A 25,588-nucleotide genomic window follows, 5' to 3' on the forward strand; every position below is an offset into this window, starting at 1 on the left:
AAATACAATCTGATATATACTTTCAACTTCACATGGCTTTTGCTCTTTCCAATGCCAAAGGAAAGAAAATCTGAGAGAGATACCACCTCATTTTATTTGCTAGATTCAGTGAGCTTGAATCTCAAATTTAGCTTTACGGATGAGTATATAAAAGATTTACCAGCTACATCAATAAATATATAACCAGACTTTCTAGGCATATGTAAAGATCTCTGAAAAAGTAAAATTAACTGTCTTTACAACTGGGAGCTATTAATACATGAAATAGATTCTTGAAACAACTGAAGGGAGTTAGGTCATTAGTTACATAATTCTGGCTTTCAAGATGGAGTAGAAGGAAAAAGCCTCCTGCCAAATATTGTCTACATTTCTAAAATCATACACGATGTTAGTTTATAAAACATTTTATAGTAATTATATTCTAAAAATATTTAATTGTTGAATTACCTAGTTGATGACAGCCTAGCCCAGAGCTTCCTAACAACTAAACTATGCTGTGGAATACGGGTATATTTTAGAGGGTTATTGGGGTGTTGAAATATGGATGCCCATAGCATTCGGATGGCTATCTGGGAAAGACCTAACACTGCTTAAGACTCTAGAACCTCTGATCCACTCTGGGCTTCAATAGCCATTTCTGGTTTCCCAGTGACCACGCTATTACAAAGAAAGTCTAGTAGTTAGTAAATATTAAAATAAATGAAGTCAAAGTACCTATCCCTTTGTATTTAACACAAAATAATATAGATTAATGGAGTATCACTGTACATTTAAACAATAATAGGATTACAGTTCTGTTAAATGTTGTTGTTAAAGAAAGAAAAAAAGGAAGAAACACTTGAATGATACATTTTTCCACTTTTTTACAAGGCTTCATAGACTTTTACGTGTCTATCTTGTCGCTATCATGGCAGTAGAATAATGTTCACATCATATATCCTGTTAAGGCCCATCTTCCCTAAAACATACTTAGATTTGGAGGAATACCATAATACCTTGTTAAGTAAGTCTACCAGGAATAAAGCATGTTTGTTTTTTGTTTTGTTTTTTTTCTGTTTACTTTTCAAATTTTATAAACCATCTGAACGAATTGGGATTGGCAAAAAGCTGTTCAAAGGCAGCATTACGGGTCAGGTTACATGGTGGGAGTGTTTCCATTGTCCCAACATCGATGATGACCAACCAAGTTGGTACCGTCAGTCTTCAACTTCCCTTCTCCTTTTACTCCCTTGCTGATGTCTTCCTCTCCTGCTCTTCACCAATCCCACCTCCCTCTGCTCAAAGCCTCCCAAGGCCCTTCCTGTGTGGGGATAGGAGTTCTGCTGTGGGGCAGAGTACTGTCTCCATAGATTCCATAGATGCTCAAAGACCCTGGAGTAGCCATCATCTGTCACCCTACAATCCCTGCCATGCTGACAGTCAAGGTGTGGGTACATGTTTTAAACTCTGCTAATATGATGTTTCTGTCCAGAAAGTTGAATTCAGAGCAAATGAGGCAAAAGCAGGAATGAGTTTAGAATTTATTCCAGTGGTGAAAGTATCTGGAATGTGGCGGCAAATGAGCATACCATCTGTGGGGTCCAGTGTCATAATGTTAGGCTGCCACTAATGGCATTAAATGTTCAGACAGGGCTGCAATAGCAGCTCAAACAGATGTTCTTTGGGATAACTAACTGGGTTGCTATATGGAGCATCCCTTGCAGTCTGTCTATTTTCTCTTCTTGTTCTCCAGACTTCTTCTGTTTGTTTATTTGTTCATGTTTCTGCCTAATTTAGCCATAGATAGATTCTGTTTGCAATCCAGAGCTGAAACTGGGGTTTTATGCCTAATCCTTTTACATATAAGTTATTTTCCTTTCTACTTATCCCTACTACATAAAGGCTCATAAAAGAAATCTGAATTAGGCTTATTTATAGAAAACGTGTAAAAATAGGATCAGGAAGAATGGTATGATCTAGTTCTCTTTCCACATAACATCTTCCTTGGCTGGAGAACATGCATGGGAGGCTGGTCACAGGAGTTCTAGGGTAAAGAAAGTACTAGACCTGGAGAGCATCTTTGCACAGGTGAATATGCACACATCAGGTACACAAACTCCACTTCCTTTGGCAATCACCCCTTCTTCAATATCTCTCACCTGTCCTTAGTCCGTCTTCCATTTAGCATCAGCCTCATAGTTACATAGTTTACACTTTCCAGATAGGGAAATGTTTCAGCCCTTTTATATGATTTTCAGAAATCCACTCTCAAGCTCTCCATGTTATTTCTTCTTTTGACAATAATATTTTTACCACTGTGTCAGAATGTATCCTTTTTATTAATAAGAATAATATCAATAGTGGATTTTAGATTATTCCAAGTACCTCTCTTAGGATCTGACCATATCAGAAAGGTAAAATAAATTTGTTATAAACATGTATAACACAGTGCATCTAAGAGAGTTCCATTCTTATGGTATTTATTTTCCTGACAATTTTATATTTCCAAGTACTTAAAATGGTAAAATAAGGAAGTACCCTCAGCCCCCTAACTAGATCTATGTCTTACTCATATCCAGTTCTCTTTGGACAGAAAATGGGTTTTCCACTCAGAAGTTCTAGTAGCTGCTTTCTTCCATTCACAATGTTAGTTCAAGGTCCCAAATTCCTGTGACAACAGAAGCACTTCTGAGGCCATGGGATCTTATTCTCATTTAAATGAGCCAGACTGTCCTTCAACTTTTGTTTTTTGCATCACTAACATGAAGACACTTGGTTATCCAGGTTAGCTGACAGAAGCGTCTTGATAATGCTCTCCGACTGTGTTAAAGGGTGTGAGAGTAGGCTTAATGCTAAAGTAAAAAAGTAAGTAATTTGGAGGCCGGTCTTAGATTACCTAGGTAGGGAACTTTGCCAGAGACGGTTTCCAAATTAGAAGTCACTGTTGGTACCCTTTATGGGGATTTGTTGGAAGCATTAGTGAAATTAGGTTCAGCAGGATCTTTCATCAGATGCAGTTCAAGGATGGTTCTTATAAGTAACTGAACACACAATAGTCATGATCTCTTATCAGAACCTTGCTAAAGAACCTTCTATGAATCTGAACCCAAGTTTTCTGAAAGTGGCTAATATCTAACTCTGGCCAATAGTGAATCACTTCCGCTACCTTTTCATTACCCCTTGATTTGACCTAATCCACTGCTTTAGAGTTTTGTTATTTTCCTGAACTGGGATGATAACTTGTTCTCTTCCTTAACTGGATTAGAATGTGTCATAGTATAACCTTGTAGTGAATTTTAAATTTAAAAATTTGAGACTAGGACTTGAGCACCTCCATTATGTGTAGAATGTTCCCGGTAAATATAAAAATAAATAAAATGTGGTGTCTGCCTTTAAAGACGATACAGTCTGATGGGAGAAACTAGCATGTAAATGGTTGACTGTGATACAAAGTGCAATAGGCAGTAACTATAGGACAAGCTCATCCATGGTAACACAGATAATGGAACAATTCCTTCTAACTGCAAGGGAAACAGAAGCTCCTTTACAAACGTGGTGGCATTTAAGAAAGTGTTGAAGAACAATTGTAAGTTTAGTAGAGAAGAAAAGGCATTTTATTGCTGGAATAGAATTACCAAAAGCATACAGGCTCGATTCAAGAATTGTGTTTGCTTTTTTTGTTTGTTGGTTTTAATCTAGCACATACAAGACACTATTGCCTTCACGTTACAATCCAGACGGCTTGTTATTTAACAAGAAGTCAATATATTTTCTATCCCCTATAAGGAATGCCTGACTGATGGAGGAGCTTAGTAACGGAAGAATTGGGCAGAATAAAGAATTTCTCATGGAGATTACAATACTATGCCTTTGCCTGAATAAAAGGCAGCATTCCAGATGTTGCCTACATTTCACTAAAACCAACTGCTAGGATTTATGGAAATGCAAATGCCTCAACTGTGACAGGGCAACTCTGTATCCTAATGCAGAGAAAACACTTAGAAGATCATCAAATCTTGAAAATGTGCTAATGAGCCACAAAGTCTGATTAAAATCAAAGGTGCAATGTTCCAAAAATATTATTTGTGGTTTAGATAAGTATGGCTTAGGTTTCAACATCGATGACAGTACTTTAAGACAAATTTTGCAAAGATAAGGAGGTATCAGGAATAAAAACAATTCAAAATAGATCCTGATTAACTTATTTTCAGGAAGCAGGTTAAGACCTGAGAACTGGGTAAGAGAAAAAGAAGGAAAGTCGAACATGCCACATATGTAGACCATTCACTTGCTAAAAATGTGACCTAGTAAGGCTTTGTAACACAAAACATGACATTTCCAATTATTTAATTTGATAATTATTTGTAAATAATAAGTCCAAGTTTTGAGCAGATGTGAACAAAAATAAACATCTTCTGTAACTTAATTGTGGAGAATAGAATATTTGGAAGCATGTTTTACAGACAATGGGAGAGAAAACTGCTCTCTCTGGGAGAGAAAAACGCTCACATATTTCAGCGTTGATTAAGATCAAATTGATCTAATTAGTGTTTTCATCTGATTTATTGCTCAGAATTCCCTTTAGAGAGGCATGCTTTTAATAAATTTCAAGGAAAACTGCAGAAAAGTTGGAATTAGACACATAAAACAAAAAATGAGAATCTTTCTCCAAAGTATAGCCAAAAATTATCTGAAATAAAATGACAAAATTGGAAAGTCATAAACTACATTTTTATATTAATAAGCTGTGACTTATACAAAATAACCCAGAACTAACCTACATTTGTAATATTTTGGGCACAGGACATAATTTACGTAGAAAACTAATTAAAGGTACATACAACTAATTAGAGAAAAAAGAACTTCTCTCTCTTCTGATTGAATGATAAAGTGGCCATATCAGTTAGTTATTTTGCAAGGTCACTATAAATCATAGAAGTATCAACAAACTTGTAAATAAATGTGTAAATAACTTTGTTTCATTTTTGTTTTCTGATTCCAGATCATAAGAATTGATTTTGAACAAATTGGTCCCACAATATACTTCACATTCTAGACTCTTGAGAATTTCACTTCCACTCCTTTGCTTATGGCAGATATGGATTCTATCCTATGGAGAGTAAAACTGTAAACTTGGTGCTTCATACAGACATTGTGACCAGAAGCGTATGTCCAAGAGACATTACTAATGTGATTGCAAAACTGAGACAGAGGCAAGACACAGGTAAAATCCTGGTAGACTTTACCTATTCAATTCCCTACAGGAAATTTTCATTTGGCTGAAAAGAATTCTTCTTTTACTTATAATTCCATTCTCAGAGGGTAGAAAAAAATTAGGTAACTCTATACTTGATTTTTACCAGTAAGAAAGAACCAGTTAAATTTAGTTTAAGGAAGAGATGCTGAACTACCATAATACCTTAAGCAAGTAAATAGCTCATTGCTAAAGCAACTATCACGTGATCTATTTGTGACACCAGTGGCTTTTGTGGAATTGGTATAGAAATATAATACCAAGAGTGGTAGATATACCTCCTCCATAATTCCTTAGCATATCTTTAGTGTTTTATTATTTTAGAAATATTTTTAAAGAGGTGATGAGAAAATTATGTACCAAGATTCATCAATAATTTTCTGTATCAACATGCTAGGTAGAGAGCAACATTAATCATCAATTATCTACAAATCTTGCTAAGCTTGCTTTGTGATATACATCTTTAGAACTAGTTGCTCGTGAAGGTTATTCAACTGTTGATATTTTTCTTAGTTAATTACTCTTAGGTGCATTTCCTCCCCATCTCCCCCCAAAAGTTACCACACCCTCCTCCCTTCTACCCCTCTCATTACACAATGCACATATTGTCCAAATTTAATATGCCCTATGCATATCATAAAGAACAACTCTCTAGGTAGGATCAATGATTTCAATATGGAATCTCAAATATACTAGGAATAATTGGTGTACTGTCACACTAACAATAAGAGGTAATCAATAAGAAAATTCAACATGGGGATTTTAAAAATCACCAGGGGTTTTCACAGGAGAAAGTTCTGCCATGATGACGTATAAAAATAGTTGACTGCCCTCATTCAAATTATATCTGTTGTTTCTGAATCCACATGAATTCCAATGCTTTTGTAACTTCCTTGGAGAAATATTAATAATAGTGTGAAAGATAAGAATGCCATTTTACTGAGTGATTCAAGAACAACGCATTTACTAGCTGATTTTAGAAACTCTTGAGTGCTGAAACGAAAACCTAATCTTGATTCCATATTTCTTAAGTAATCAAAGAAGATTATGTGAAAGAACAAAATGCTGTTTTGCAAACAGACTGCAAAAGAAGGTAGAGAGCATTTCTCTGGAAACATAGGAGAAGTTTGCCCTGTTTGAGTAATGCAAACAAAAACCTGGGCGTTCCGATGATATAGCTAAAAGAGGGTTTGAAAACTATTATAAATTTATCCCATCTGGCCTCATTATATTTCCTAACAGCTCTGGCATTAGTAAATATTCAATCAGTGGCTAAGGCATGTAGATAATTTATATAATGCACCTATTTATAAAAAAACGTATTTTCCCATGCAAGCACCTATCACTATCAGATAGTAGAGCAATCTACTTCAAAACAACCAACACAGGTCGAGAACTTCTTTCCACATGGATAAGGGGTAGATACATAGATCAAAATATGAGGAACAGTGCAGCTGTTCTCGGGGATGGAGACTTACCAGTACTTGTAAGGAAGTTAACGTTTCTCATCACACCTTCAGTATAATCCCCTGGCTCGTAACTGTCCATTTCACCTGTGACAATGTGAGCAACTCTTGCTGCCCGACCTCTGATAGCACCGGCAGCTCGGTCTAAGTTATCAGCATCCTGGTCTCGCAAGGCTATGATGCATTTGTTGACATCTTCTAGTATATGGCTCTCTGTAAGTAAAAATTAGTTTTATTAAGAGATCAAATTAGTTTTCCAGATTTGTTTTTTCTAATCACACAAATCTAGCATATTATAATTTGTTAACTTTTGACTTCAGATGTGATGCATTCTGGGAATGAAGGACACTGACAATTAGGAAGGAAAAACACAGATGTAATTATGCTTATATCTGTTTAACAGCAAAATTTGTGAAATACAGAATTTTATATTTTATCAACTATTTTTATAGATTATGTTATTTTAGAGTCCAGTTGCTGTAGATGAAGTTTTAGATTTGAGTGATTTGTAGGTAGAAATTAAGGCAAGTTTCTAGATTCAAACAAAAATAAATTATATAATGGTGGAATACTTAATTATGATTAAAAGCAACACTATACAGATTATAAAACTCTTTAAAAATATTACCTGCCCTAAATATATAGAAAAATAAAACTATGGAGTCCATTCAAGTAGTGTTCATTGGTGTACAATGAGATTTAACACAATTACAGAAATCTTATAAATTAGTAAATAATGCAAAATATGAAATACAGAGAGTGCCAAAAAATGTATACACATTTTAAGAAAGGAATAAACTGTATTAAAATTGTAATATTAAATATATACTGATAACAAAATATTAATACAAGTCATGTGTATATATTTTTTGGCACCCGTGGTAAAGAGCAACTTCACTACATCTGTGAAAACAATTAAGTGTGAAAAGGGCTTTAAAAAGATTGACTTGAAACAAATGAATCCCTGAGAAAGTTGCCCACTTGGAAGTATCTCCTGACTTCTCTCACTCTCTCTTTCCCTCCTTGCAAGATTAGAGCATGAAGACAGCAGAGTATTCTTAGTATAACACTGAGTTTTCTTTTTCTATAAAATGTTTAATACTCTCAGATAAAATTAATGATATATGGAATATCAACAAGCATGGGCATTAATATTTCTAAGAAATTAAGAGACTACTCAAAGAATTAGTGTGGCTTCTGGCTATATAAAATGAATCCCCACTCAAAATTCTTAAAAATATACATAGAAAATTACTACAACAAAAAGACCTCTGTAATTCCAGAACATATTGTTAACTTCCCCTCTCTCTATATATATGTTCACTACCTACAGGTAAGTTATACAGGACAGGCATTCATGAAGTGATCTCCCAGCAGTCACACCTTCCTCCTACTGTGCAGAGCATAAAATTCAAACTACCAAAGAATATTGTCCCTGGTGACCTTCTTATACCTGATGTCTATCATTCCTCCGGAGGCTCCTTACGTTTCAATTATATCTATATTATGATTTCCCAAATCCACCATGTTCTTCCATGCCTCTATTAGAAGGCATATTAGAACCTTGACCTAGACTGTTCTTTTGGGTTCCTGGACCCAGTTTCAACATGTGTCCTGATTTCAGTGTGTGTGTGTGTGTGTGTGTGTGTGTGTGTGTGTGTGTGTGTGTGTGTAGGCTCCCCTGCACCAACAAGTAATCCTCTGGGCACTAACCGGATAGCCTACAATTTAATTCAATTCTGACCCTGTCTAACCAGAGATAGCATCAGCTTCCATGGTTAAGGGTTCAGTCCTTCAAGACTTCCTCTCCACCCCCCCACTGCAGACAACAGTCACAAGGTTGTTACCTGTACTTCTGATCACCTAGCTATAAATCAGAGGTTCACACATTCCCCTTTTGAGGTTTGATTAATTTGTTAGAGCAGCTCATAGAGCTTGAGAAACATTTTACTACCTAGATTTAACTTTTATAACTCAGGAACAGCCAGATGGAAGAGAGGCATAAAGCAAGGTATGGGAAAGGGTGCTGAACTTCCATTCCTTCTCCGAGCACACCACTTTCCCCACATCACCAGGTGTTCGCCAACACAAGCTTTTTGAACCTGGTCTCTTTGGGTTTTTATAGAGGCTTCATTACATAGTCACGACTCATTAAATCACTGGCCATGAGTGATTAATTCACCACTGTCCCCTCTCCTGTACCTGGAGGTCAAGGGGTGGGACTGAAAGTTCCAACCCTCTAATCTCCTGGTTGGTTCCCTGGGCAACCAGTCCTCATCCTTTGATGAGAACCAAAAGTCACCTCCTTAATACAAAAGGTAGTTTTATGTCTCTCATCACTTAGGAAATTCCAAGGATTTTAGGAGCTCTGTGCTCCTAAATGGGATGCACACCAAATAGGTATTTCTAATAAATCATAATATCACACCTACAAACCCTCTTTGGGCTGCTTGATCGACTCATACTATTTTTCAAGACACTACCTAATCATTTCTCAGGAAATCCATGCTTATCTAGAACAAGACAAAATGAGTTCCATGTCGTTTGGGAGTCCCATAAAGTGGTTTATATGTTTACATTAGTGTTTCTTCCTATGTTTTAAAGATGTATTAATGAAACTACCTCTCTAGTAGACTATTAAATATATGTGAGTACAGGAATTTTATCTTATTACTTGAGGCATCCTACCTATTGCCTAGTACAATACATGGCACTTGTTAGGTTAAAAAAAAGGTTTCTTGAATGAATTAATGAAGTCCTCTTACAAGATGTGCCTGGGAACAGTAAATTATTTTGTCTAGATACTAAATCATGGGTTATGAACACAAATAGAAACATTTATGTGTCCGTAAGTATAGTTAATTTGACCCATATCAAGAACAGCTGTAATTTGCATGAAAAAGATTAAACACTGAAAACCTTTGTTATAATTTCACTAGAGTTTTAACCTAATTTGCAGCATTCAGTTATGAATGTGTCATTAAGACATATAATAAATCTAGGCATAATCCCATCTTAACAAAAATTGCATGTATATCATCACTATCATAGTTCCCATGAAAATGAAGTACAAATTTAAATGTGGAAGGCGTAATAATCATGAGTTTTTTAAAAGTCCACAGATATGCACTTTAATGACACATTAGGAAGTTGTTATTTTTCAAGCACATTGGTAATTTTCTTAAATAAACACAACATATATGAATACAATGAATGTTTAATCTGTATTCACTAAAGGTGCTTAATTTTAGATCGCAAAGCTGTTTTTGCTTAGTCCTATGAAATTGAAAAGATTTGGGGGAAAAAACAATATTCATTCTTGGGAGATTCATTAACTGCTTAACTATGTAATTTCTGTTTAATTAACAATGAAATCACAACTGCCAAAAACTATTTATTCTAGTGAATTTTGCACAGGAAGAAGTATACAAAGAATATTCACTAACGATGAATTGAATGTTCACCTTTTCTCTATATAGAACAATGATATACATGCTCAACAACTTATTTTATTATTTAAAACAGGGAATAAAAAATATAACATAGATTTTGGGTTGTTTTTTCTTTTTTTTTTGTCCTTTTCTGCTTGGCCTTATAGAAGTTTCTGTGGGTATGGCTTTTGACTGAGCAACAAAATGAGAAACCATAGCATTAATCATTCTGAAGGTGAGGTGAGGTGAGATACAGAAATAAAAGTCCTACATGAACATATACAATATGAAAAAATAATATATGGAGTAATTGGCAAGAAGCATATAACCAGAATTGTTCAGAAGCAGATATACTGAAAATGCTGGTGTTGATGACTAAATGATCTTTTGAATTACTAAGGTTAAATAGCAGAAAAGTATTAGGAAAGGTTTGTCAAATTTCCATTATTGTGACACTTTCCCATTACCCTGAATGTTTCCCAAACTGCCAGCAACAATTATTTCCATGAAATTCTAAACCTAGAGTGCTAGAAAAAGAAAAAAAGAATATGTTGGGCACCTCCATATGCACAATAACTAAACATTAAACTAATTTCTTAAAAACAGTTATTTCTTTGCTGTTCATATTTCAGGTGAATTTAAGTAGCTAAAATAGCCTTCAAAAGAGCTTCCATTTTTATGCCTACTTATATGACCTTAAACCTCTGGAAAGAAATAAAACACCAAATACCTTGTATAAAACTTCCTACTGATGTATCTCTCAAGTCTTTGCTGACTTGGATTATTTATTAGACATAGCAAAAATCACTAGGAGCTCTACCTCCAATTTATTTTTTTCTCAACTGTAGATGCACTTGGACTCAAGAATTATATCATTTTTAAAATGAGGTTTAAAAGCAAGAAAATGTTATTATAAAGCAAGCCATTCGGAATATTATGTGCTTTGAAGAACTGATTGAAGATATGCCTTAATAGTTTCAAAGTGTCAGCTTAACATGTGACTTGGGGGTAGGGGTGGAATGACCTGGTGTTACTGCAAACTCTGAAGTACATTATTTTAAGAGCAGAGAATTGCTAAACTACTAGCAATTTCTGTCAATCGTTTTAGCTGTCCTGTGATACAAAGGGTGATCTCTGTTATGTTGGAAAACAGGAATAAACAGGGCAATAAAGATACTGATCTTAGACTAAAAGTTACTTCATTTGTAGCAAACTTCTCTGAGTAACTCCACCTTTAGTCACTGTAGCAAGTATAGCACAATGCGATTTTGAAATTGTCAACTGATGGTGGTTAGCGCCAATTCAACACCAACAGGAATCCTTGATTTATGGTGAGGTGAACAAGGAGATTTTATTCCATGCAAATTGCTCAATTTGAAGCAGCATGGCTGTGAAATAGCATGGCTGTGAGGTAGCCCTAGGCGAGGTAGCCCTCTCCAGCAAGACAGCTCTGCTCTGCTACCCTCTGGTCTGGTGAGATGTCTTCAGTGTTTCAGTTTCAGCCAGTGAAATGAAGTCTTCAGCACTGAAAGGGGAACGTGTACTCCCTGAGCCAGAGGGGAGTTGACTTATATAGACGAAAGTGTCTGTCCCTGGTCCCTGATTAGTCCATCTTCATGGAAATGATGACTACAAATCCTCACAGTTTGATTTGTCCAAAAAACACTGATCTGATTTGTCAGAATTGACCCATTCTGACTGGTCAGTAAAGATGCTGATGGGTATTTGTTGGAATTCATTTCCAGGAACTCCTTTATAAAGGATGGCTAAGATGGCAGGAACTCAGTGCAGGCAGTTCAGTGCAGGATCCTCCCTGAAGTGTGGTTTGCATGAAAGGACCCTGTTTAGAAATGGCCTTTAGGCTCTATTTTTAAATTTGATCCCAGTTAGCCACCAGGAACCCAGATTAATAGGTGTCTTCTTTCTCAGGGTCCACACAATGCACGTAATTTTTTCTATGATTTTTTTCTTAATTCTTTAGTTTTTCATAGTTAAAGTTAGAATTTGTCACAGGAAATATAGAAAACAAACAAAATCCACTGAGAACAAAAGGTTAATTTATTAGCTTTTGACCTCCAAAGCAGAATTTTATAAACCCATAGCCCAAAGAATAGACTGAAAGCAGGAATTTATTTTATTTGCAAAATCCAGATGTTGTTGACAGGCAAAAGTTGTTTTGTTTCAATTCCCAAAGCTGTGCTTTGAAAATTTCAATGGCAAAGCCTGGAGATGTAGACAGTTTAGGCCATAATTCACTGAATAGGGAATAATACACCAAAACTGTTTTCTCCTCTGATATGTGCATACCTAAGACAAAAGTCTAAGGAGAAGAGAAGAAGAGAGAAAACAGTATTTTTCTAAAGAGAAAGTTTATTTTTTCCTAGAGACTGAGTTATAAGTCAAAAGAGATTGAGTTAATTAAATTGACAAGATTAAGGTTAGCTACCCACTGTATATGAGCTCAGAATATTAAGCTAAGTTTAAGTATAAGAAAATAAGTTTCCATTTTGCAAACTTATATCTATAGCTGTGCATTTAAAACTCATTAAATAGGCAACTGCACAAATGTTCAACAAACAAAAACAAACATATGCTAGTTTTCTTCCTCTTTTACCAAAAACATGAAACTAGAAAGCACTTTTTTTCCTCTTTAACATAATTTCATTTTACAGACACCTGCATGTGTGATGGTTGTGAATTGGGAGGGATATCTTGGCAGAGGAGATTCCCAAGGAGAAGCGAGAGACCCCAGCCCAACACCAGGCTCCCCAACCCAGAGTACCAATGCCAGGGAGAGGGTACAACAATTATGTATAGTGCTGGATGGGTACTAGACCACTGGGGAGGATCACTGCATAAATTATGTAAATGTCCAACCATTATGCTATATACCTGAGATTAATATAAAATAATACTCAAAGTCAATGATGAGAAAAATAAATAAGAAATTTAGAAAATAATGAACAAAAATTTACAATTCCACTATCCCCTCCCTCTCTCCCCAAAAAAACTCAAAAAGCAAACAGAATGTACCAATATATAAGTTAATTTTGTGTATCTACTTTAAGTTGGTCAAAATTTCTGTTTGGCAAGACTTTGATCATGACGATTGGTCTCCAAATTAATTCATATGTTACATAAAGATATATGCAAGTATTACTTTAAAAACAAAAAGAGTACACATATAGCTAAATGGAAAATTTTTAAATGCCTCATCCCTTTTTACAACTTTAAAAACTTGCCTTTTGTCTCCGCTCCTGAACCTAAGGAGTACTGTGTTAGAAAATGTAGATGATATAAAATATAAATAAGGCACAATCTGTCTGCAAAGGGTTTGTAACCTAGTAAACAGAAGTAATTATTTTCTCTATTGTCTTTTATTCTTCCCAAAATACAATAGTCAAAATTATCAATATTTTATTATAAATATTTTATCATTTCAATGAACTTTTGTTAACTTTTATCTCAAAAGTTTGCCTGGTTTCTCTGCACTATAAGCTGTTTATTTTTCATTGGACTTTAACCAGCTCAAACTTACCTGGCCTACTTCTGACTATAATCAAAAGAGAAATAAAGTTCAAGATTTGTATTCCCAAACTAGTTCTTTACCAACCATACTTATAGGAACTCTGCAGTGTTTATGTAGACACAAATCTACAGAAATAAAAACCACGGAAGGAAAATCACTGAAGCCTTCATGTTTCTTTTAAGTGTATGTTATGTAAGCTCTTATAACAGTTTCCTCTGTGAAGGAGTTAAGAAATTTATCTAAAGCTTGGAAATAGGCAAAAGGTACTACTGCTTGTTCATTTAGTATACTGCTAGCAGACGTGATGCATCAAGCCTGCCTGCCAGATACCTAATTCTCCAGGACAGTGTACCTTTGTTCCACTTGCTATTTAATATTGGTTAGAATATTTTACAATTCTGTAGGGGTAGATGCTCATTTTGTTTTTAAAACTGATAACTTGTCACATAGTGATGCAAATGAATTTTTATATAATAGATATGGAATAATTTTTGTAGAAAATATAATCCTAAAGCTTACATTTTTATTGTTCTGTAGGACATTAACAAGTCTTTGTTTCTAAATTAGAAAAAAAAAAAATTTAACCATTCATTCTTTATCCAGTTCCTCTTAAATAAGCATTATTATCTTAGTGGCTCTCAACAATGAATTTTTGACACATGCTCACATTAAATTTGTAAAATTCTTGCTTTCACCTTGAAAAACATATTCTTTGACTGTGTGCTTTGACTTGGAAGCTACTAATTTTCCAAACACTTTTTTTTCTAGCCAGCTGAAAAAAGTATAAAGCAAAAATTACACATGAAATTATAGACTTACGGGTAAAATGCAAAACTGTAAACCTCCTAGGATAAAATCTAGATAACCTTGAATTTGAAAATAAAATTTTAAATACAGCACTAAAAGCATAAATGAAGAAAAAAACTGGTAAGTAGGATTTGATAAAAAATAACCTGCTCTGTGTAAGATATTGTAAAGAGAATAAAAAGACAAGTCATGACTAGGAAAAAAATATTTGCAAAACACATATCTAATAAAGGACTAGTATCTAAAATATACAAGAGTTCTTAAAACTGAAGAATAAGAAAACAAACAAAAAAATAGTTACAATGGTCAAAAGATCTGAGCAAAAACCTCAACAAAGAAGATATACGGATGACAAATAAGCATATGAAAAGATACTCAACATCGCATGTCATCAAGGAATTGCAAATAAAAATGATAATGAGGTGTACCAACATACACCTATTAGAATGTCAAAATCCAGAATCCTGACAACACCGAGTGCTGGTGAGGATATGGAGCAAAACGAACTCTCAGTCATTGTGGGAATACAAAATGGTACAGCCACTTTGGAAAACAGTTTGGCAATTTCTTATAAATCTAAACATATTCTTACTATATGATGCAGTATTTGTGCTTGGTATTTACTCAGATGAATGGAAAACTTATATGCCCACAAAACCTTCATGTGAATGTTTAGCAGTTTTAGTTATAATTATTAAAACTTGGAAGCAACCAAGATGCTCTTCAACAGGTGAACGGGTTAAAAATAACACACACACAACACACACATACACACACACACAACTGTGACACATCCATAAATGGAATATTATTCAGCAATGAAAACAAATGAGTTATCAAGCCACAATAAGATATGGAGGAAAGATAAATGTATTGATATGTGAAAAGGTTACACAGGTACTTTATGATTCCCACTATAGGACATTGTAGATAAGGCGAAACTATGGACACAGTAAAAACAGGAAAAAAAGAAAGGAAAAAAAAAGTCAGTGGCTGTCAGGTATTCCAAGATAAGGGGGAAAGGATGAATAGATGGAGCACAGGGTATTTTCACTGTAGAGAAACTATTCTGTATGATACTGTCATGGTGGATACATGTCACTATACATTTGTCAAAACACATACAATTTAAAACATAGTGAATTCTAATGTAAATAATGGAATTTAGTTAGTGAATCAATGTTGGTTTATCAACTGTAACAAAGGAGACTCTTCAAATGTTCAGTATTCAATGCCAATTCCACTTTAGACATTTAATAAGCAATGTGCTTAGCTCTTCTAAAATTGGAAGAAAACTAATAATGTTGAATCTTACATATTCAGTAACTCTGATTATCACAGATGTCTACAATTAATGAGGAGGAATCTTGTACATGTTTTAATTTTTCCAAGAATGTAACTAAGAAAAAGTTTGTTCCTTTCCCCAATTCTCTGAGCTTTCACACAGTAATATCTCTGATTGACAATTTGTTTGTTTAACTTTTTAACAAATAATTTTGGAATGCATGTTGTTTTCCGGGCATTGTGTTAAGCTACATATGTGTATTATTTCATTAAATTCTTATAATCAACCTAAGAGATAGATCGTTACATTTCAGTTTTAAAGATGAAGAAATAAGTCTTTGAGCAGATAAGTATCTTTCCAAATTTCATAGTTACAGTAATTGAGCCAAAACTCAAAATCAAGTTTGTCCCACCTGCTAAGGTCCTACAAATGCTAAGGTTCCATTTGGCTTTAAGATATGGTGATTCTATAATTATATTACTCAGCTATCCCCAAATGCATGATGAGAAGGGGAAATTGTAGACTTAATTTTATTAAAATTGTGCAAAACAATTATAAAATTATGTAACTGAATGCATTATAAGTATTCACATTAATTTTAATTGGACATGAGATATCATCTATGTGTATTTAGAAAGATAGTTTTAATTCTACAAAGTTCACATAACTGTGCTCTAGTAATGTTAATATTCTGGATCTATATGGAGCCATCATAGCCCAAGGGAACCTAAAGTATTCTAGAGAATTTTGCACAGGAAGAAGTATACAAAGAATATTCACTAACGATGAATTGAATGTTCACCTTTTCTCTATATAGAACAATGATATACATGCTCAACAACTTATTTTATTATTTAAAACAGGGAATAAAAAATATAACATAGATTTTGGGTTGTTTTTCTTTTTTTTGTCCTTTTCTGCTTGGCCTTATAGAAGTTTCTGTGGGTATGGCTTTTGACTGAGCAACAAAATGAGAAACCATAGCATTAATCATTCTGAAGGTGAGGTGAGGTGAGATACAGAAATAAAAGTCCTACATGAACATATACAATATGAAAAAATAATATATGGAGTAATTGGCAAGAAGCATATAACCAGAATTGTTCAGAAGCAGATATACTGAAAATGCTGGTGTTGATGACTAAATGATCTTTTGAATTACTAAGGTTAAATAGCAGAAAAGTATTAGGAAAGGTTTGTCAAATTTCCATTATTGTGACACTTTCCCATTACCCTGAATGTTTCCCAAACTGCCAGCAACAATTATTTCCATGAAATTCTAAACCTAGAGTGCTAGAAAAAGAAAAAAAGAATATGTTGGGCACCTCCATATGCACAATAACTAAACATTAAACTAATTTCTTAAAAACAGTTATTTCTTTGCTGTTCATATTTCAGGTGAATTTAAGTAGCTAAAATAGCCTTCAAAAGAGCTTCCATTTTTATGCCTACTTATATGACCTTAAACCTCTACGGAAAGAAATAAAACACCAAATACCTTGTATAAAACTTCCTACTGATGTATCTCTCAAGTCTTTGCTGACTTGGATTATTTATTAGACATAGCAAAAATCACTAGGAGCTCTACCTCCAATTTATTTTTTTCTCAACTGTAGATGCACTTGGACTCAAGAATTATATCATTTTTAAAATGAGGTTTAAAAGCAAGAAAATGTTATTATAAAGCAAGCCATTCGGAATATTATGTGCTTTGAAGAACTGATTGAAGATATGCCTTAATAGTTTCAAAGTGTCAGCTTAACATGTGACTTGGGGGTAGGGGTGGAATGACCTGGTGTTACTGCAAACTCTGAAGTACATTATTTTAAGAGCAGAGAATTGCTAAACTACTAGCAATTTCTGTCAATCGTTTTAGCTGTCCTGTGATACAAAGGGTGATCTCTGTTATGTTGGAAAACAGGAATAAACAGGGCAATAAAGATACTGATCTTAGACTAAAAGTTACTTCATTTGTAGCAAACTTCTCTGAGTAACTCCACCTTTAGTCACTGTAGCAAGTATAGCACAATGCGATTTTGAAATTGTCAACTGATGGTGGTTAGCGCCAATTCAACACCAACAGGAATCCTTGATTTATGGTGAGGTGAACAAGGAGATTTTATTCCATGCAAATTGCTCAATTTGAAGCAGCATGGCTGTGAAATAGCATGGCTGTGAGGTAGCCCTAGGGCGAGGTAGCCCTCTCCAGCAAGACAGCTCTGCTCTGCTACCCTCTGGTCTGGTGAGATGTCTTCAGTGTTTCAGTTTCAGCCAGTGAAATGAAGTCTTCAGCACTGAAAGGGGAACGTGTACTCCCTGAGCCAGAGGGGAGTTGACTTATATAGACGAAAGTGTCTGTCCCTGGTCCCTGATTAGTCCATCTTCATGGAAATGATGACTACAAATCCTCACAGTTTGATTTGTCCAAAAAACACTGATCTGATTTGTCAGAATTGACCCATTCTGACTGGTCAGTAAAGATGCTGATGGGTATTTGTTGGAATTCATTTCCAGGAACTCCTTTATAAAGGATGGCTAAGATGGCAGGAACTCAGTGCAGGCAGTTCAGTGCAGGATCCTCCCTGAAGTGTGGTTTGCATGAAAGGACCCTGTTTAGAAATGGCCTTTAGGCTCTATTTTTAAATTTGATCCCAGTTAGCCACCAGGAACCCAGATTAATAGGTGTCTTCTTTCTCAGGGTCCACACAATGCACGTAATTTTTTTTCTATGATTTTTTTCTTAATTCTTTAGTTTTTCATAGTTAAAGTTAGAATTTGTCACAGGAAATATAGAAAACAAACAAAATCCACTGAGAACAAAAGGTTAATTTATTAGCTTTTGACCTCCAAAGCAGAATTTTATAAACCCATAGCCCAAAGAATAGACTGAAAGCAGGAATTTATTTTATTTGCAAAATCCAGATGTTGTTGACAGGCAAAAGTTGTTTTGTTTCAATTCCCAAAGCTGTGCTTTGAAAATTTCAATGGCAAAGCCTGGAGATGTAGACAGTTTAGGCCATAATTCACTGAATAGGGAATAATACACCAAAACTGTTTTCTCCTCTGATATGTGCATACCTAAGACAAAAGTCTAAGGAGAAGAGAAGAAGAGAGAAAACAGTATTTTTCTAAAGAGAAAGTTTATTTTTTCCTAGAGACTGAGTTATAAGTCAAAAGAGATTGAGTTAATTAAATTGACAAGATTAAGGTTAGCTACCCACTGTATATGAGCTCAGAATATTAAGCTAAGTTTAAGTATAAGAAAATAAGTTTCCATTTTGCAAACTTATATCTATAGCTGTGCATTTAAAACTCATTAAATAGGCAACTGCACAAATGTTCAACAAACAAAAACAAACATATGCTAGTTTTCTTCCTCTTTTACCAAAAACATGAAACTAGAAAGCACTTTTTTTCCTCTTTAACATAATTTCATTTTACAGACACCTGCATGTGTGATGGTTGTGAATTGGGAGGGATATCTTGGCAGAGGAGATTCCCAAGGAGAAGCGAGAGACCCCAGCCCAACACCAGGCTCCCCAACCCAGAGTACCAATGCCAGGGAGAGGGTACAACAATTATGTATAGTGCTGGATGGGTACTAGACCACTGGGGAGGATCACTGCATAAATTATGTAAATGTCCAACCATTATGCTATATACCTGAGATTAATATAAAATAATACTCAAAGTCAATGATGAGAAAAATAAATAAGAAATTTAGAAAATAATGAACAAAAATTTACAATTCCACTATCCCCTCCCTCTCTCCCCAAAAAAACTCAAAAAGCAAACAGAATGTACCAATATATAAGTTAATTTTGTGTATCTACTTTAAGTTGGTCAAAATTTCTGTTTGGCAAGACTTTGATCATGACGATTGGTCTCCAAATTAATTCATATGTTACATAAAGATATATGCAAGTATTACTTTAAAAACAAAAAGAGTACACATATAGCTAAATGGAAAATTTTTAAATGCCTCATCCCTTTTTACAACTTTAAAAACTTGCCTTTTGTCTCCGCTCCTGAACCTAAGGAGTACTGTGTTAGAAAATGTAGATGATATAAAATATAAATAAGGCACAATCTGTCTGCAAAGGGTTTGTAACCTAGTAAACAGAAGTAATTATTTTCTCTATTGTCTTTTATTCTTCCCAAAATACAATAGTCAAAATTATCAATATTTTATTATAAATATTTTATCATTTCAATGAACTTTTGTTAACTTTTATCTCAAAAGTTTGCCTGGTTTCTCTGCACTATAAGCTGTTTATTTTTCATTGGACTTTAACCAGCTCAAACTTACCTGGCCTACTTCTGACTATAATCAAAAGAGAAATAAAGTTCAAGATTTGTATTCCCAAACTAGTTCTTTACCAACCATACTTATAGGAACTCTGCAGTGTTTATGTAGACACAAATCTACAGAAATAAAAACCACGGAAGGAAAATCACTGAAGCCTTCATGTTTCTTTTAAGTGTATGTTATGTAAGCTCTTATAACAGTTTCCTCTGTGAAGGAGTTAAGAAATTTATCTAAAGCTTGGAAATAGGCAAAAGGTACTACTGCTTGTTCATTTAGTATACTGCTAGCAGACGTGATGCATCAAGCCTGCCTGCCAGATACCTAATTCTCCAGGACAGTGTACCTTTGTTCCACTTGCTATTTAATATTGGTTAGAATATTTTACAATTCTGTAGGGGTAGATGCTCATTTTGTTTTTAAAACTGATAACTTGTCACATAGTGATGCAAATGAATTTTTATATAATAGATATGGAATAATTTTTGTAGAAAATATAATCCTAAAGCTTACATTTTTATTGTTCTGTAGGACATTAACAAGTCTTTGTTTCTAAATTAGAAAAAAAAAAATTTAACCATTCATTCTTTATCCAGTTCCTCTTAAATAAGCATTATTATCTTAGTGGCTCTCAACAATGAATTTTTGACACATGCTCACATTAAATTTGTAAAATTCTTGCTTTCACCTTGAAAAACATATTCTTTGACTGTGTGCTTTGACTTGGAAGCTACTAATTTTCCAAACACTTTTTTTTCTAGCCAGCTGAAAAAAGTATAAAGCAAAAATTACACATGAAATTATAGACTTACGGGTAAAATGCAAAACTGTAAACCTCCTAGGATAAAATCTAGATAACCTTGAATTTGAAAATAAAATTTTAAATACAGCACTAAAAGCATAAATGAAGAAAAAAACTGGTAAGTAGGATTTGATAAAAAATAACCTGCTCTGTGTAAGATATTGTAAAGAGAATAAAAAGACAAGTCATGACTAGGAAAAAAATATTTGCAAAACACATATCTAATAAAGGACTAGTATCTAAAATATACAAGAGTTCTTAAAACTGAAGAATAAGAAAACAAACAAAAAAATAGTTACAATGGTCAAAAGATCTGAGCAAAAACCTCAACAAAGAAGATATACGGATGACAAATAAGCATATGAAAAGATACTCAACATCGCATGTCATCAAGGAATTGCAAATAAAAATGATAATGAGGTGTACCAACATACACCTATTAGAATGTTAAAATCCAGAATCCTGACAACACCGAGTGCTGGTGAGGATATGGAGCAAAACGAACTCTCAGTCATTGTGGGAATACAAAATGGTACAGCCACTTTGGAAAACAGTTTGGCAATTTCTTATAAATCTAAACATATTCTTACTATATGATGCAGTATTTGTGCTTGGTATTTACTCAGATGAATGGAAAACTTATATGCCCACAAAACCTTCATGTGAATGTTTAGCAGTTTTAGTTATAATTATTAAAACTTGGAAGCAACCAAGATGCTCTTCAACAGGTGAACGGGTTAAAAATAACACACACACACAACACACACATACACACACACACAACTGTGACACATCCATAAATGGAATATTATTCAGCAATGAAAACAAATGAGTTATCAAGCCACAATAAGATATGGAGGAAAGATAAATGTATTGATATGTGAAAAGGTTACACAGGTACTTTATGATTCCCACTATAGGACATTGTAGATAAGGCGAAACTATGGACACAGTAAAAAGAGGAAAAAAAGAAAGGAAAAAAAAAGTCAGTGGCTGTCAGGTATTCCAAGATAAGGGGGAAAGGATGAATAGATGGAGCACAGGGTATTTTCACTGTAGAGAAACTATTCTGTATGATACCGTCATGGTGGATACATGTCACTATACATTTGTCAAAACACATACAATTTAAAACATAGTGAATTCTAATGTAAATAATGGAATTTAGTTAGTGAATCAATGTTGGTTTATCAACTGTAACAAAGGAGACTCTTCAAATGTTCAGTATTCAATGCCAATTCCACTTTAGACATTTAATAAGCAATGTGCTTAGCTCTTCTAAAATTGGAAGAAAACTAATAATGTTGAATCTTACATATTCAGTAACTCTGATTATCACAGATGTCTACAATTAATGAGGAGGAATCTTGTACATGTTTTAATTTTTCCAAGAATGTAACTAAGAAAAAGTTTGTTCCTTTCCCCAATTCTCTGAGCTTTCACACAGTAATATCTCTGATTGTCAATTTGTTTGTTTAACTTTTTAACAAATAATTTTGGAACGCATGTTGTTTTCCGGGCATTGTGCTAAGCTACATATGTGTATTATTTCATTAAATTCTTATAATCAACCTAAGAGATAGATCGTTACATTTCAGTTTTAAAGATGAAGAAATAAGTCTTTGAGCAGATAAGTATCTTTCCAAATTTCATAGTTACAGTAATTGAGCCAAAACTCAAAATCAAGTTTGTCCCACCTGCTAAGGTCCTACAAATGCTAAGGTTCCATTTGGCTTTAAGATATGGTGATTCTATAATTATATTACTCAGCTATCCCCAAATGCATGATGAGAAGGGGAAATTGTAGACTTAATTTTATTAAAATTGTGCAAAACAATTATAAAATTATGTAACTGAATGCATTATAAGTATTCACATTAATTTTAATTGGACATGAGATATCATCTATGTGTATTTAGAAAGATAGTTTTAATTCTACAAAGCTCACATAACTGTGCTCTAGTAATGTTAATATTCTGGATCTATATGGAGCCATCATAGCCCAAGGGAACCTAAAGTATTCTAGAGATGTCACCAGAGAAGATAGCCATAGAAAAAGAAATTAACAAAATTTAATCCCTCAGCTATTTAACTATTCTGCTGTAGGAACAAAAGTGTAGGTTATTGTGTTTTATGCTACCCTTATCATAACAAAATAAACAGAAAAAGTAAACCAAGTTTATTTCTTCTCATTCAGCCTATACTTCCATTGACTCCTCTTAGACTGTTTTTCATGTTAATTGTCCCACTGTTTCCTCTCCCATAGACCAAGAACCTATTAGCATCTAACATCAAAGCACTGGGTGAAAATAAATAAATAAATAAATAAATAAAAAATAGCTTTGAGGATATTACCAGATTGAACATCAGGACTGTCAGCAGGAACAGACAGTAGTGAACAATTCTCCCATTTAATGCAATAAAACCATTCAATTTCTGCACACTGGATGCTAATGTTGGATGCCTCTGTTGCTGAATACTCTTGTAAAAAACAGTGTTCATTTGGGTGCTGTTCCTTGTTTATGGATGAAAATACAGAACAACTTGGGTATCCAATTACAAAATTTATACTTTTGGGCACAGGGATAAGAGCATCCTGGAATTATTTTAAATGACGTCCTTGAGATATATGACACATATAGTAGAACAGAAACACCAAAGAATATAGTATATAAAATTACAAATGCACAGATAAAATTAGGAACAAATGAGTTGTTTATAACCTGGCAAATTTTCTTTCATTTTTTTTCCCCCAGAACATTAACTATGCAGTTCAATTATTTCAAGTACCATCTGAAATACAATACTGCTCCCCATGAAAACAAAGATGGCTAATAGCTAAAAAGGACAACACTGTTATTGGATAGATGCCTCAGGGAAGTTCACTTCCCGACTCAATAAATGTATGTTACACTCAGTCACAATGCCCTTTTATTGAAACGTATATGTCTCTTATATTTTGTTCTCAGCTGCTCAAAAATTCACAGAGTAGACAACTCTCCATGAGATTAATTCTTTCTCAGGCTCATTAGTAATACTTTTAAGAAACCTATTAAAAACTGAAATTCACCATGCATCTGACAAAGTCCAGAAAGTTAAAAGCTAATTTAAGATATGATTTCTGATTCCAAGATCAGTGTCATTCACAAAATACTATGGATCAACATGATTATTTTCAACAATATGGAAATCCCTACAAAAGTATGTGTAACGAAACGGCAAATTATAAGAATTAACAAAAAGTGAAGGGTAAATGATACTGCTTACTATATATAGGTACCATCCTTCCAGGAAACTCAATATACTTCATCTTAACTCAGATTTCTAAAGAATCTGTGCTTATGATATACCTTTATATGCAATTTCTCTATGAAGTTTCCACAAAGCTCTCCCTGGAAGATTCTCTAATGGCTCCTACTCATAGTTATCCTATAACGTCTGAACTAGACCCCAATTTCACCAAGCATCAGTAATTTTTCTCTTAAGAGTTGTCTCTTTATTGATGCTCTGTGTATTTATATACTGTTATTTCATTTTCTAATTTTACTCTGAAAACATACACTGGATCCAAAATCTTATTCAATAAACATATTATTAGTTTACTCAGTTTGAAAGTACATTTAAAGAGGTAATTAAAATACTTCTAACAAAAAACCAACTGATTTCATCTCACGTGAGTATGAAATATCTCAGATAAAATTCATCTTATAAATAAAACTGTTACTATTTCATACTACATGTAATATTACTGGTGATTCAGGGAACATAAGAAAGTAATCATCAATCCAGCAGTTATATAATATTAAAGAGACCTTACTGAATTTAATTGTTTGCATTTTTGATTATGAAAACAATTAATTAGATGAATAGAGTTTATTAATGCTCTGGCTGTTCATATCTCTCTTGTTTATCTCCCTGCTAGACTCTGGACTCCTTAAGGGAGAAAAAACAAAACAAAAAACTGTTTCTTCCTCATATATTGAATTTTCAGAACCAAGGACAGTGTTAGAAATATAATAAGCACTCAATAAAAGTTGTAAAATAAACACTGTACATTGGCATTTTTTAACTTTTCTATTAATTATTTTGCAAATTACATTTAGTGTGTTCATATGTTAATATATCAACAATTAATAGAAACCTGAAATATAATTTGCAAGGTACTGCAAAATCTGCTTCATTTACATACTTAGTACATTATTTGTTGTATTTCTATTATGTGCTGGGAACTTTGCTAATTTTAAATTAAATAGTAATAATATTTTTTTTAAATTTTGCTGTCTAGAGGTTAAAGTCGATTGAGACAAAAAGATGAATTAAACAATACATAAATAATAAATATAAAAGTAACAACATATTGCAATATTTTATCTTAGAGAACAACTTACAGATACATTTACATTAAGTGGTTAGAGAAGACCATTCATATCCATGAAAATTAGCTAGAGGCAGAACATTCAAAGGGGGTGGGAGTTTTTAGAGGGAGAAAGTAGGTGTGATGCTCTAATACCAGGCTAAGGTTAATGGGATTGTGTAAACTTCTCCTGTCTTTTTTTTTTTTTTTTTTTTTTACTGTGTAAATGACATATGGAAGAGTTAAGCAACTGTCTAAAGGACCCTGTTTCAATGCTCTGACCAATCTGGATTTAACATTATTATAATGGACAACCAATGAGGATCTTTATGCAAATTTCAATAAATTGATAGAGATAAAAAGCATTTTTGGAGT

The 25,588-nt window shown here is 33.8% G+C and overlaps 1 protein-coding gene across 5 annotated transcripts in view; it reads right to left on the reverse strand.

Moving 5' to 3' along the window:
• CTNNA3 (catenin alpha 3) overlaps positions 1–25,588 on the reverse strand; it is a 1,442,547-nt gene that overhangs the window by 407,045 nt on the left and 1,009,914 nt on the right. For all 5 annotated transcript variants that reach the window (XM_019731774.2, XM_074339503.1, XM_019731775.2 and 2 more), the window contains one exon: positions 6,712–6,912. In XM_019731774.2, coding sequence (XP_019587333.2) covers positions 6,712–6,912 — 201 coding nt within the window. The remainder of the gene's footprint in view (positions 1–6,711; positions 6,913–25,588) is intronic.

This window comes from Rhinolophus sinicus, linkage group LG07 (genome assembly GCF_036562045.2).
Source record: "Rhinolophus sinicus isolate RSC01 linkage group LG07, ASM3656204v1, whole genome shotgun sequence".
Classification (NCBI taxonomy): Eukaryota; Metazoa; Chordata; class Mammalia; order Chiroptera; family Rhinolophidae; genus Rhinolophus; species Rhinolophus sinicus.